Source organism: Pezoporus wallicus, unplaced genomic scaffold (genome assembly GCF_028554395.1).
Source record: "Pezoporus wallicus isolate ANWC-B61680 ecotype Strahan unplaced genomic scaffold, APGP_CSIRO_Pwel_v1 contig_6274, whole genome shotgun sequence".
In the NCBI taxonomy this organism is placed as follows: Eukaryota; Metazoa; Chordata; class Aves; order Psittaciformes; family Psittacidae; genus Pezoporus; species Pezoporus wallicus.
Genome location: NW_026635738.1, coordinates 346,634 through 358,788, shown reverse-complemented (window position 1 = coordinate 358,788; position 12,155 = coordinate 346,634). Strand labels below are relative to the sequence as shown.

At 60.3% G+C, this 12,155-nt stretch overlaps 1 protein-coding gene across 1 annotated transcript; it reads right to left on the bottom strand.

Annotated features, from left to right (window-relative positions):
* Positions 1-1,365: 1,365 nt before the first annotated feature.
* HS3ST2 (heparan sulfate-glucosamine 3-sulfotransferase 2) lies at positions 1,366-11,788 on the bottom strand. The gene is made up of 2 exons (XM_057398033.1): positions 11,301-11,788; positions 1,366-2,651 (listed from the first exon to the last, which is right to left on the bottom strand). Exons 1-2 carry the CDS (start codon positions 11,762-11,764, stop codon positions 2,033-2,035), a joined length of 1,083 nt encoding a protein of 360 aa, XP_057254016.1. The 5' UTR covers positions 11,765-11,788; the 3' UTR covers positions 1,366-2,032.
* Between the last annotated feature and the right edge of the window lie 367 nt (positions 11,789-12,155).

Below are 12,155 nucleotides of genomic sequence, written 5' to 3'. Positions count from 1 at the left end.
CCACTGTGCATCGCTCCAAAGCATCCCCAGCCCTGTACCAGGGTGTCTGGGACTGTGGCTCCCCTCAGTCTCCTGCACCCTGGTCCTGCTGCCATGGGGCTCTGGACATGGTCACAAATAACTGGGGGTCTCTGACAGCCCCATTGCTGACCCCTCCGCAGGGAAGCCTCTGGCTCCTATAGGGAGCATTGGAGCACAAGGGGAAGGAGGCAGCCAGGCGTGCCCCTTTCCTTCACACTGGTCACAGCCCCCATGCAGTTCTGCCACCCAGCACGTGGGGATCATACAGCCTCCGGTGCCCCAGACACCCGCCGCACCGCAGCACCCATCTGTGCTGGCAAATCCTGGCACATCCAGCTCCCCCGGGGCTCCTCCTGCACCGGGAGCTGGGCTGCAGAGTGGCACAGGGACCAGTTTGTGCCGGCACTGGGGAGAGGCTGAGGCTCGGGCTGAGATTTAGATGCTAGTGGTAAATTGCAGCCTTTGACAGAAATGCCTGAGATTTACTACAAAAATCAATAGATGATTCAAACAGTCCAGCTCTCGGAAGGGCAAATAACACCCTGCCAACGAGAGCTGTTATTGATATTCATGAGCAGCGGTGCTCATTACAGGGCCTGCTAACAGGGCGTAAGATGGATTGCTGCAGGATGGGATGGGGCTACGTGTGTGCATCCACAGCGTGGGCACCCCCATGGCCTCGCTGCCCGGACTGACTGAGCCCTGCAGGAGCTGTTTAGACCCATGGACCCCAAGGTGCTCAGGAGGTGCTGAGCACAGGGGTGCTGCACCAGGAGTACAGGGGTGCTGCTCACCTCTGAGCTCCTGAAGATGCAGCCCATCAATCTTAGCTCCAGGCAAGATGCTGAGCTGGGAGAATTCCCTGTTCCCAGGTGCACTGCAGTCAGAGGGTGGCTGGTCCCTGGAAGGAGCAGGGAGGTGGCACCTGACCCGGGCTGGCTGCGGTGCCCGGGGATGTAAATCAAAGGACAACGGTGACTAATGCAACGGGGCCAGCTACCGAAGCGTGCGGCCCTTGGCACTTCATTGTATGCATGGGCTCCTGCAGAGCAGCCCACGAGGCTCAACCATAGGATCCCAGAGTGCCTGGGTTTGAACGGACCTTAAGATCATGCAGTTCCAACCCCTGCCGTGGGCACGGACACCTCCCAACCATAAATTACCGCTGCTTGTGTCTAACACAGCACCCACCCCTCAGGCCCGGCAGGAGCTGGCACTGACCCAGGTCCTGCGGCACTCCTGAGCGGTGCTGTGACCCCTGCGAAGGGCTGTGCTGAGCTCTGTGCCCACCACCTCACCTGACCCATGGGCACGTGCCTTGCCTAAGAAAAGCCCATGCTCCGGACCGGTGGTAGCTGCTTTATTCACAGGAAGGGGTCACATGCTGAACAAGGACACTGGTGCTGCGGAAGTACCCGTAACAGCAGGATTCTGTGCTTTATTCACAGGACAAAATATCAGTACAACATCTCTGATAAACTTCTTTTCCAAGCAGATACATCTCACTGTCCTCATGGTTACACACTGCACTTAAGTGATGAAAGGCGAGGTGGAGCGACTGGAGCTCTGCCTGCCCCAGCACCACGCCGGGATGTGGTCCCACGGGGTAGGCAGGGGTGTCCAGGAGCACCCGTTTGCTTTAGGACACGGAGGAGGGACGTGCTTTAGAGCAGCCCATGGATAAGCTGCAGGACAGGACCATCACCAAGACCCTGGGGACCACATGGCAGTAAAAGCAAATGGGACCCCACGAGCCAGCCCTGGCACTGCTGACCTGCTGGGATGGGCAGTGCCTGCTGGGCAGCATCCCTCAGTGGCTGCTGCAGGACTCTGTGTCTTCCCCAATCTCCACTTGCTCTGGAGCATCCTGGCCTCCCCAGGGCTGGGGAAGCCCCTCGCCTGCCTCTGCTCATGGCCTCTGGGCAGGACGGGCTGGTTGGGGGGTCCTGGCTCCAGCCCCCCTTCATGGAAGACTGCAGCCTCACGTCACCGCAGCTCTGCTCCCGGACGCTTATTCCCACCTGAAGTCCTGCCCGACTGTTTCATAGAACTTGATATTATAAGGTCTATAAAAGTCCCGAAGCTGCTCGATCACCTCGGGGTCTATCTGCACGTGAGTCCTGCCTTTGGACTTGCCCAGGCAGCGAGGCAAGCCGCTGCTCTCCGACTTCTTCAGGCAAGGAAAGCCTTTTGTCTTGTTGAAGTAGAAGTGCTTGTCTGTGATAACCCGTTTGATGCCCAGGAAGTCCTGGACTTTGCCCATCTCCCCCGCTGGGTCCGTGATCAGCTTCTCCCCACTGACAAAGTGGATCTGGGAGAGGGGGAAGTACTGGAGCCAGCTCTCGAGGTGCACGGCGTACATCCCGATGCGGATGGCGTTCCAGGAGGTGTCCACCAGCCCCAGGCTGCGGTTGCGGAAGGACAGCCCCTCGAAGGTGGGGATGTCCGGCTTCTTGGAGAGCGTCTGCGTGTAGTCCGAGATGGCGCGGGTGACCGGGTTCCGCACCACCACGATCAGCTTTGTGTCCCGGGACATGTTGAAGATGCGCCTGGGGGCCTCCTTGGTGACGAAGTAGCTGGGGGTCTTCTCCACCGTGATCTGGCTGTCGAGCGTTCGCGGCATCAGGCTCCTGCAAGCAAAGCACAAGGCGATGATGAGGAAGGAGCTGGGCACTGAGAGGTGATGTCCACGGTGTGGGGCCAGTGGGGCGTCCTCTCCCGCAGGACAAGGCAGGACAAAGCAGGCACAGCTCCTCCTGCAGCACTGCAGGAGGCCCCTGCCCATGGACATATCCTGTGTCCATCCCAGCCATAGGAGACTCCATGCAGAGGACATGGCCACCAGCAGCCCTGTACTGCAGCAAGCGGAGATGCTTGGCTCCAGGGGGAAGCCAGAGCCAGGCAGGACCGAGGGCAAAGGCAAGGCCAGGCTGGGGTGACCCTGGGGCTGCTCCGTCCCATCAGCAAGTCCTGCTCATTTCTGCCACGGGCAGCCAGGCTGCAAGGGCAGGGAGGGAGCACCAGACCCGGGAGAAGGCAGCATCCCTGCAACCCAGCCTAGCACTAATTAAATCATCTGCTTTGACATGGGAACGTCCAAATCAAATCAAAACTAATGGGATGGAAAGATTTATAAATTGCTCTTGCATTACTAAACTATCAAATGCACTGCAGCCAGACTCACGGTGCCGCAGGTCTCCTGGCTGGGGCGGGCAGGGAATGCTAGCAGCCGGGATGAGGCCAGCGGTGCTCTGGCAGGGAAGCCCACGTCAGCAGCCCTGTCTGCAGCAATTCAGCTGGAGCGAGCAGGGCACTGTTTTATTCCTGGTATAACCCCACGCAGCCACCATGGCCGCACTGCCTCGCTGCAGCACGGGTGTTCCGAGAGCTCCATCAGCCCAGGCTGGGACCAGACACCTCCAGGGTCTCTAAAACACGCTCCACAGCCACAAGCTTTGGAGCTTGCTCTGTACAGAGAGACCCAGAGAAAGACCTAACCAGGAGGAGGTACAAGAGCAGCTCACGACATCCTGTGTGACAAGGGGACCATGACAAAGACCTGAGGCATCGTGGGGAGCAGCAGCACGCACCAAGGGTGGGGGGTCCCCATGGGGACGAGAAGAGGCTGGACCAGGGGAACCAGAGCAGCAGCTGGAAGAGACCCATGAGAGAAACTGGAGAGATGTGCCCAGAGGTCTGTGCCAGGCTGCTGGGGATGACGGCAGGGGCTGGACTCAGTCCCTGGGTGCTGGCACAGTCCCCACATGACCCGTGACAGGGGTGCCCTGTGCCGGGGGCCGCCAGCACACACCCCCTTGGCCTGTTCCCTCCTTTGCAAGAGAACAAACTAACCAGTCACCGTGAATTAGCGGGGCCGGTTTACTGAGCTACCTGAGCATGGACGTGGCTTAATTGGCCTCTCCCACTGCTCTGCTTCCAGCCCCATAAATCCAGATTACGATCCCCATTGTTTAATGACCGCCAGGAAATGCTAATTTAGCGGCAGGCACCACAGCTGCATCTGCGTCTCACAAACAAGTTTCACCATACATCAGCGTGGGACAGCTTTGTAAGTGATTCGCTATTACAGCCATAAAACTGCTGTTTCATTAATGGCTCATCTTCAGGCTTGTTAGACTTTCATTACGTGAGCTATTAGGTCCGTGTATTCCAAAAACAAAATTACAGGTTCTAATCCATTATGAAAAACACAAAATCTCCGCACAGTAAATTACTGAAATGAGACAAGAGTTTGTTTCTTTTTAAATGGACTCCCAATGTTTGCTGATCCTGAACAACAGAGACTGCTGAGGCAACAAAACACGACCCGAAGAGATAAATAAATCACCAGTGAAACCGTGCAAGGGGGAGAAGTGTCATCCAGGCATTCATCTTCACGTTAACAGCAAGATCCCCAGGGCTGCAGGAGTGGGGAAATGCATTGCAAACTTAATTACACTTGACTTTAAAATGATATTTTGGACTTCTGCATTCGCAGAGTTATTTGCATACAAATAGCATGTCACACACTTTTAAGCCCCAGGTTCGTGTGCTCAGGTACGCAGGCTCTCGCTAGCTGGTTTGTGGTGCCGCACAGCCAACGCTCAGGCAGGGGCCAGTCCGGCCTCTCTGGGGACCCGTCCCGGTTCCCCCGTGCCTGTGCTGCCCGCACTGGTGTCACACCAGCACTGCCAGGGCTCTCCCCATCAGCACGGTCAGGCCAGAGGAACACCGAGGTTTCCCGCCCCCCCCCCGCCCCGGTGCGCCCACCATCCACATGTGTTCTGCTGATGGGAACCTGTGATGCAGCAGGAATGGAGGAGGGCAAAACCACTGATGCTGAGTGAACGCCAGGGCTGTTCTGTGCGGGAATCATTAGGGATGATGGAGCAAACTCCACTCTGGCCCTGCAGCAGTGCCGTGGGCTGGAGCACAGAGCAGCCCGTCCCTGCCTTGAGCCTGCTCCCTCCGACTGCCTGGGAGAGCAAACCCTCCAGGGAGGGCATTTAATTACCAGGGGCACCTCAGCTCGCCCCAGCACAGCCCGGCAGTGGGGGCTGCAGGCACATGCGTCCCATGGTGCCCCCACAGCCCCCCTGGGGCTGGGGGTCCCACACTGGGTGTATCAGTGCAGCCCCGCACCAGCCAAATCCCCAGCTCAACGCATACCCTGGCTGTTGAGACAGCATTAATTCCTCTTGAATTAGAGATTATTGTCATTAAAGTTACTCAGTTTTTAAAGCCCTTTAGTGCCATTTGATATGGGCATTAGTGCTCCCTCCCAGCCCGCAGATTTAGAGGTTGTGTTCACCCACATTACAGAGTGGGAACACGCGGGATACATCCAGTCGCCAGCACGGCTGCAGGAGATGATGGCCTCGCTGTGCCCTATGGCATGGCCCTGGGCAGCCCCATGGCTGTGGGGCAGCAGCAGCAGCAGCGAGCCCAGCCTGGCTGTGCTGATGCAAAGGCAGCGCCTTGCCCTGAAGGGGTTAACTCTCCCCCAGCACCTTTCCCACACCTGAATTATTAACTTGCTGATAATCTGCCTTTGGGCGCCCCGCGGCCCCTACAACGCTCCCACATTAAAGAAACATGCGCTCCCTCGCTGGCTGCGCTGCTTTGATGTCGAACATGCGTGAAACACTCTCCCGGGGAGGAATTGGTACAAAACCTCATCGGATGATTGAGATATTGCAGATAAGCCTGTGTGGGGAGAGCGCTCATCCCATAATCCCGTTACAGACCGGCCCCTCCATCCCACTTGCCGTGGCAGGCGCATCCCGGGCTCTCCCGTGAGGCAGTGGCTGACGCACCCGTAACCCTGGCCTCCATCCACTCACCAGCACAAACCCAAACTTCAATGTGGCAAAAATTCCCGAGCGCTGCCTCTCCTGACGAGGGTCCTGCACTTTCCTGCTTCCAGCTGATGCCGCAGGCTCGGCCACTGCAGGCAGGGATGCTGCCTGTGTGCAGGCAGGGAGAGTGACCCTGGCAGCCTGGGAGACAAAGTCCTCCTGCAAAGCTCACAGGGTGCTAGGAGAGGGGTTTGCTGCAAGCGCACCTCCAGCTACAGCTGAACGTGCTGGGGATGAGCACCAAAACTCTTCCAAGTGTGCAGACTGGCACCGAGATGGTCCTGTGGGACCTCCAAGGACAGGTCCTCACCCCACAGCCTGTCCCCTGCCCCACCACACTGCCCAACAGCAGCAGCAGGAGGCACAGGCTGGATCCCACTGGCAATGGTGCAGTGAGCCCAGCTGCTGCCCAGGACTCAGCACCTGCCCAATGCGAAGGGGCTGTGCCATGCCAGGCTGTGCCATGCCAGGCTGTGCCATGCCGGGCTGTGCCATGCCAGGCTGTGCCATGCCAGGCTGTGCCCTGCCGGGCTGTGCCATGCCAGGCTGTGCCATGCCAGGCTGTGCCATGCCAGGCTGTGCCCTGCCGGGCTGTGCCTGCTGGGCTGTGCCATGCCAGGCTGTGCCATGCCAGGCTGTGCCATGCCAGGATGTGCCCTGCCGGGCTGTGCCTGCTGGGCTGTGCTGTGCCAGGCTGTGCCGTGCCAGGCTGTGCTGTGCCATGGGTGCACACTGCTGGCAGTCACCATCAGCTCTCTCCTGACAGCCCAGCACTGCTGGGCTCTGCACGGCTGCAGACGACAGCAGCAGCAGATGAAAGCCCAGCCAAACCTACTGGGAGGTTTAAGCAAAACTGGGTCAAGCACACAAGAAACGGAGGTGTGAGGAAGATAAAAGCTCTCTCCAGCTCAGTGACATTGCAGCGGGTGCGTAGGACACGGGGACACCCAGCTCAGGGCTCACAGCGTTGCTGGCAGTGACGGAACGGGGCAGGCAGGGACCCCCTGCACTGCTGCCTCAGCACCAGGAACGTGCTGGCGCCGGGGCCTGGCAATGCTCAGCAGGATGGACCCGCTGTGTCCCCACACATCCACAGATCCCCCCACATCCACAGCAGGGAAACGGCCCAGCCCCGTGTCCCCGTGCCGCCGCCCTGTGCTAAAGCAGCCTTGGATTTAATGATGGATCATCTGCCTTTAATAAATGTTTGTGTTCAAAGAACTCACACCAGCCCTCCCCGGCAGCTAATGAGGGACATTTCGATGCATAAAAGCAGTTTGAACAGAGTAATTAACTTTGTGGCTGATTCAGTTTTAATCATTTAAATGCTCTGGAGATTTGCAATGTCCTTTAAGTCAACAAAATCTTATCCAAAGGGCACTTTGCCACCACCCTTCACACACACAAGCCAACGTGTAACTCCCATCTTCCTAAATAACCATCCAGCACCGACTGAGGGTCCGACAAATCCCAAGGGCAGCGCCAGGAGAAAGGCCCCAGCCACCGCAGAGCTCACACCAGATACTGCAGACAGCGCCTGACCCTGCAATGGGCACCCAGTGTCACCAGGGACCAGCACCCTTTGCTCCTCAGCTTCCCGAAGCATCTGTGCCCGTGGCCATGCCGGTAGCTGGATTCTGAGCTACCAAAGCGAAGGCTGGAACAAACTGCAGCACTTACAAACAAGGTCACGGAAGACAGAGCAAGAACACACACCATTAATACCGCAGGCTTGGCACCCTGTGTGGATTGATGTCCCTGCACTTCTCCCAGATCCTTGGCAAGGGTCTGAGCGAGGGTCTCAGCAGCACCAGCCCACCCGGAGGAAGGCAGGGCAGAGCAGGGCACACGCTGCCGGCAGGGCAGCTCTCACACAACCTCCCTGCCGGAGGTTTCAGTCCCATTCCGCAGAGCTGGGCCACTCTCTGAAGTCAAGGAAATTTCAAAGCATCCTTGAATCTTGCTGCCTTCCTCTCCTCTTACTAATTAACTTCAGCAAAACGCGCTGTCAGTCAAGCCCACAAAGCAGCCCGCGTCGCTGGGCAAAGCCTAATGGGCTCCTGTTTGTGTGTGAGCCAACCTGGCCATTAGCACAGTGCAATTAGCGAGGCAGAGTGCGGGAGCCCGGTTTGCAGCTCCCTCTTCTCCCTCCCGCAGGCAGTGGGATGCGGGGATGCTCCCGCAGTGCCCAGCACCCAGAGGCCAGCGCTGCTCCACGTGCTGCCGCAGCCCCAGGAGCACCAAACCCAAAGGCAGCGCAGAGAAGAGCTCCAGCAGCACGGGTGCCCTTGGACCCGATAGGAAAAGCCCCTCTCCATGAAAACAGCATGGAACAGCATGACTGGGGGAATCCTGGGGGAGGAAACTGCACCCCGAGATGCTGCGATCAGAGTCACTGCTCAAAGTTAACTGCAAATTAAGCGGCACTGTCTTCCCTGTGTTCTGGAAATATTGAAGGTTATTGGTGCACGCTACCTGCAGCAGGAAAAAGCTCAATATTGAGCATCCAGTCCAGGATTGGTAATGAATCAATATCCCCAGCAGCTGGCTGTTCAGTTTCAGTTGTCTTAAAACAGATCTTGCTAAAAATATCTTTCCTGTAGTGTATCTGTAGCTAATGAGGTGGATTAGAGAGACTGATGGGAACTGGAGACGCACCCGGGTGTCGTGGGTCCGAGGCCTGTGAACAAGGCGGCTCCTGGGGGGTCCCATGGGGAAGCCGAAGGTTCCAGCTCTGCCCCGTGCAGGGGGAGCCGAGGCTGCTCTGGGTGACAGCGGGAGCGAAGGCAGGAGGCACCAGGAAAACAGCAGCTGGCGCGAGCACGACATTTGGAGCCGCAAGGACAGCGGATCAGGAGATGTCCCTCCCGCTGGTTCCACCACCTCTGCATCAGAACAATGCCAGGGCACGGGAAAACGTGGAAAGATGGGAACTGATGTGTTCAGAGCATCAGAGGGGCTCAGCTATCACGTTGCTCTCAGCTGCATTGAAGCCCTACTTGGTCCCCCCACGCAGCACACCACTGAGGTACGCAATGGGAAGGATGGAGCCGGACCAGGCACTCAGCACCACAGCAGCCAGAGGCTCCTGCAGGTGAAGTCTCTGCTCATGACAGGGAAAGACTTTGCCATTGCCTTTCCAAGGGGTCTGTGCTCCAGCCTAACCACAAAGACCCCGCCGCAGCGCTCCCCAAGCACGGGAGCATCACCGCTCCCAGCTGGCAGCGAGGGACAGCCCCCAGCCATGCCGGGAGCAGCCCCTTGCCCTGGGAGAGCCCTCAGAGCCATGGCATCGCTGTGCCCTTCCCGGGACACGGCTGGTGCCAGGACCCTGCTCTCCGGTGTCTTGGCAGAGCGACAGGAGCTCATCAGGCTGCGGTCAGACCTGCTCCACATCTAATTGCTCCACTTGCAAGGAGGAAAATCAATTCCACGTTTTCTCCATTAGCAGCCTCTGTGCTTAAGTCCTGGCACATTTGTGAGGTTAGAAAAAAAAGAAGGTAATAAACCAGGGAAGTGTCATTTAATTGTTTCAGCTGAACTAATTCGGAGGCTCTGCTGCTCCGATGTGATCTCACCATTGATCCGAACACGAAGGCAGGCCCAGGCAGCTCCTGATCACTGGTCCTGCTCCCACCACTGCCACTTGCTGCCACAGGCTGTGTCCCTCCCGGTCACGGATGAGTCCCTTCACACAGAGGATCCTTGGCTGAACCATGGCTCAGAGAGGGGGTTCAGCTGCTCAAGTGTGTGTGGAGGGGACGTGGCTCCTACCCCCAGACCAGTACCGCGCTGGGTGCCGCTGGGTGCTCCACCACCCATCCTGCTCCTCTGGGCGCTCTTAGACAAAGCACTGCTGCTCCTGTCCTTACATGGTGTATTGCAGGGCTGCTCCCAGCTCTTTGCTTCTCGGTGATGTAGGATGGGTGACAGTGTCTGATGTCGGTGGGAGGGTGTGGGAATGACACAGACCTGCCAAGGGGGCAAGAACAGGCGAAAGACACTGCTGCAACTACCCTCCAAAGGGCAGGAGGACCTGGGCATGCTGCAGGACAGCCTTAGGAGAGGGAAAAAGCTTCGGTGAGCTCATCCCTGGTGCTCCCCATCACTGGTACCACTGCTAAAGGAGCTGAACATTCCTGGCTGCAGGGACCCAAGTACAACACCAGGCAGCAGATGTGCCTGGGTCAGCAAACAGCCCTACTGGGCATGGACCCACCACAAGGGCTGAAAGCACCAGCCCAGGGCCCAGTGGGCTGCTCTGAGCAGCTCTGACCCGCTGATGGTCAGGAACCAGCATCCTCATGCCACAGGCAGGACTCACGCCTGCCCAGTGAGGAGATGAGCCAGGGCTCCAGCAGAAACGGGAGCGACCAGTGTGTCACGGAGCCTCCCGACCTGCTCAGCAGCTGATGAGCACTGCCCTGCCCTAGGACAGGGACATCTCCCCTGCGATGGAGGGGATGTGAGGTCTGTGCATGGCCCCATGAGCTGCCTCCCACCAGCTGCCGTGGTGCTCCAGCACACACACAGTGCCAGGCGCCCTGTTCCCTGCTGTGAGCTCGCAGGCACCCGGGCCCACAGCAAACCCTCCTCTGCTTCCTGAGGCTGAAGCCCAGCAGAAGCACCACAGCCCTACCCCAGAGCAGCCCAGAGCTCCCGCCGTGCTCCCCAGAGTCACAGCAAAACACGGGTACACTGGGGCTGACACAGTGGGGAGCAGGCAGAGCTGCCTGCAGCACCACGTGTGGGTCTGTGGGCAGGGGATGAGCTCATGGGCGCTGTGACCTGCTCACATTGAGTGCTCACCGTCCCTTCGAGAGCACCCGTGGGCTCCTCACTACAGCCTTTGCTGACATTAAAACCCCACCATCTCCTGCTGGAGAAATGCAGTTGCTGTTCTCTGCTATTACAGATTTGGGATAGACCTGCACTTTGCTGAGTTCAAGGAGACAAGATGAAGAATGACAGGGACCATCTCCCTCAGAGCCAGAGATCAAACCCGCTGGCAGCAGGGCTGCAAGAAGACAGCGGCGCCATCCCTCGCTCCAGCCATTCACACCCGTTCTGGAGGCCCCATCACACGGGCAGGAGTATCCTCAGGCGAGATGGGAAACCTGTAACCGCCCCGGTACTGGAGCCCGTCCAGGCAGGGCTGGGGATCTGCCGGCTGCAGCCCTGGGCGGTGCTCCGGCAGCCGTGGTGCCGTGCCGGGAGGGAAAGAGCCCCGCCGGGCCGGGCCGTGGACAAGGACGGGGGAAACCTCCCCGAGAGCGACAAAGCGACCGGCTCCAAGGCAGGACGAGGCCGTGGGTACCGGACCGCCCGCTCTTGCCCCTCCGGAACCCGAGACCGCCGCCGACGGGAGGGGAGAGGCCGGGAGTGCCCGGTGGGGGACCAGTCCCGCAGCGCTGCCCTCACCTGTACCACTCCAGCCCGCGGTCGTAGTTCCTGTCGAAGAAGTGGGGCTCGGTGCCCAGGGCGCGCACGTCGGGGTGCACGCGGATGAACTCCAGCACGGCGCGGGTGCCGCCCTTCTTGACGCCCACCACGATGGCCTGCGGCAGGCGCTTGGCTCCGGGGCGGGCCGGCCCCGGGGGGCTGCCGGGGGGGTCCCGCGGGCGGCGGGCGGGCGCGGGGGGCTCGGCGGGAGGGGGCCGCCCGCAAGGCCGCGACTTCTGCAGAAGTTTCTTGGCGGCGGCGCTGCGGGCGGGCGCGCAGCGGGCGCGGGGCGCGGCGGGGCCGCCGCAGCAGCAGAGGAGGCTGTAGCAGAGGTAGGAGCAGGACAGCGACAGCGTGAACAGCACCAGGACCCTCCGCGCCAGCCGCCGGGACGGAGCCGGAGCCGGGGCCGGGGCCCGCCCGCTCGGCGCCCTATGCGCCATGGCTCCATGGGGCCGCGCCGCCGGGCATGGCCCGGCCCGGCCCGGAGCGCCGCTGCCCCCGGGACCCCGCGGCGGCCGCGCCCCGCACCCTGCGCGGCCGCTCCGGCATGGCCCGCGGCTACGGACCGCCCGGAGGGCTGCGCCGGCCGCCCCGGCCCCTGCGCGGCCCCGCCGCGGCTCCCATCCCCGGCGGGCGCTGCTCCGTGCCCGGTGCTCGGCGCTCGGACGGCGGCGGCTCCGGCTCTCGTCTCCGCGGGAAATGCCGGGGCAGAGGCGGCTGCGCTGCTATTTAAGGGGCTGCCTGACGTCAGCTCCTCCCGGAGCCCCCGCTATCGCTCCGCGGCCGCAGCCTCCCCCGGGCCGGCGGCACCCGCTGCGCGCAGCTCTCCCG

What these genes read in the sequence shown, in the direction of transcription:
- HS3ST2 (XM_057398033.1), bottom strand. Translation starts at nt 11,764, where the DNA reads ATGGCGCATAGGGCGCCGAGCGGGCGGGCCCCGGCCCCGGCTCCGGCT. An exon ending in CGCGGGCTGGAGTGGTACAG is followed by an intron (nt 2,652 to 11,300) that starts GTGAGGGCAGCG and finishes CTTTGCTTGCAG; the next exon opens with GAGCCTGATGCCGCGAACGC.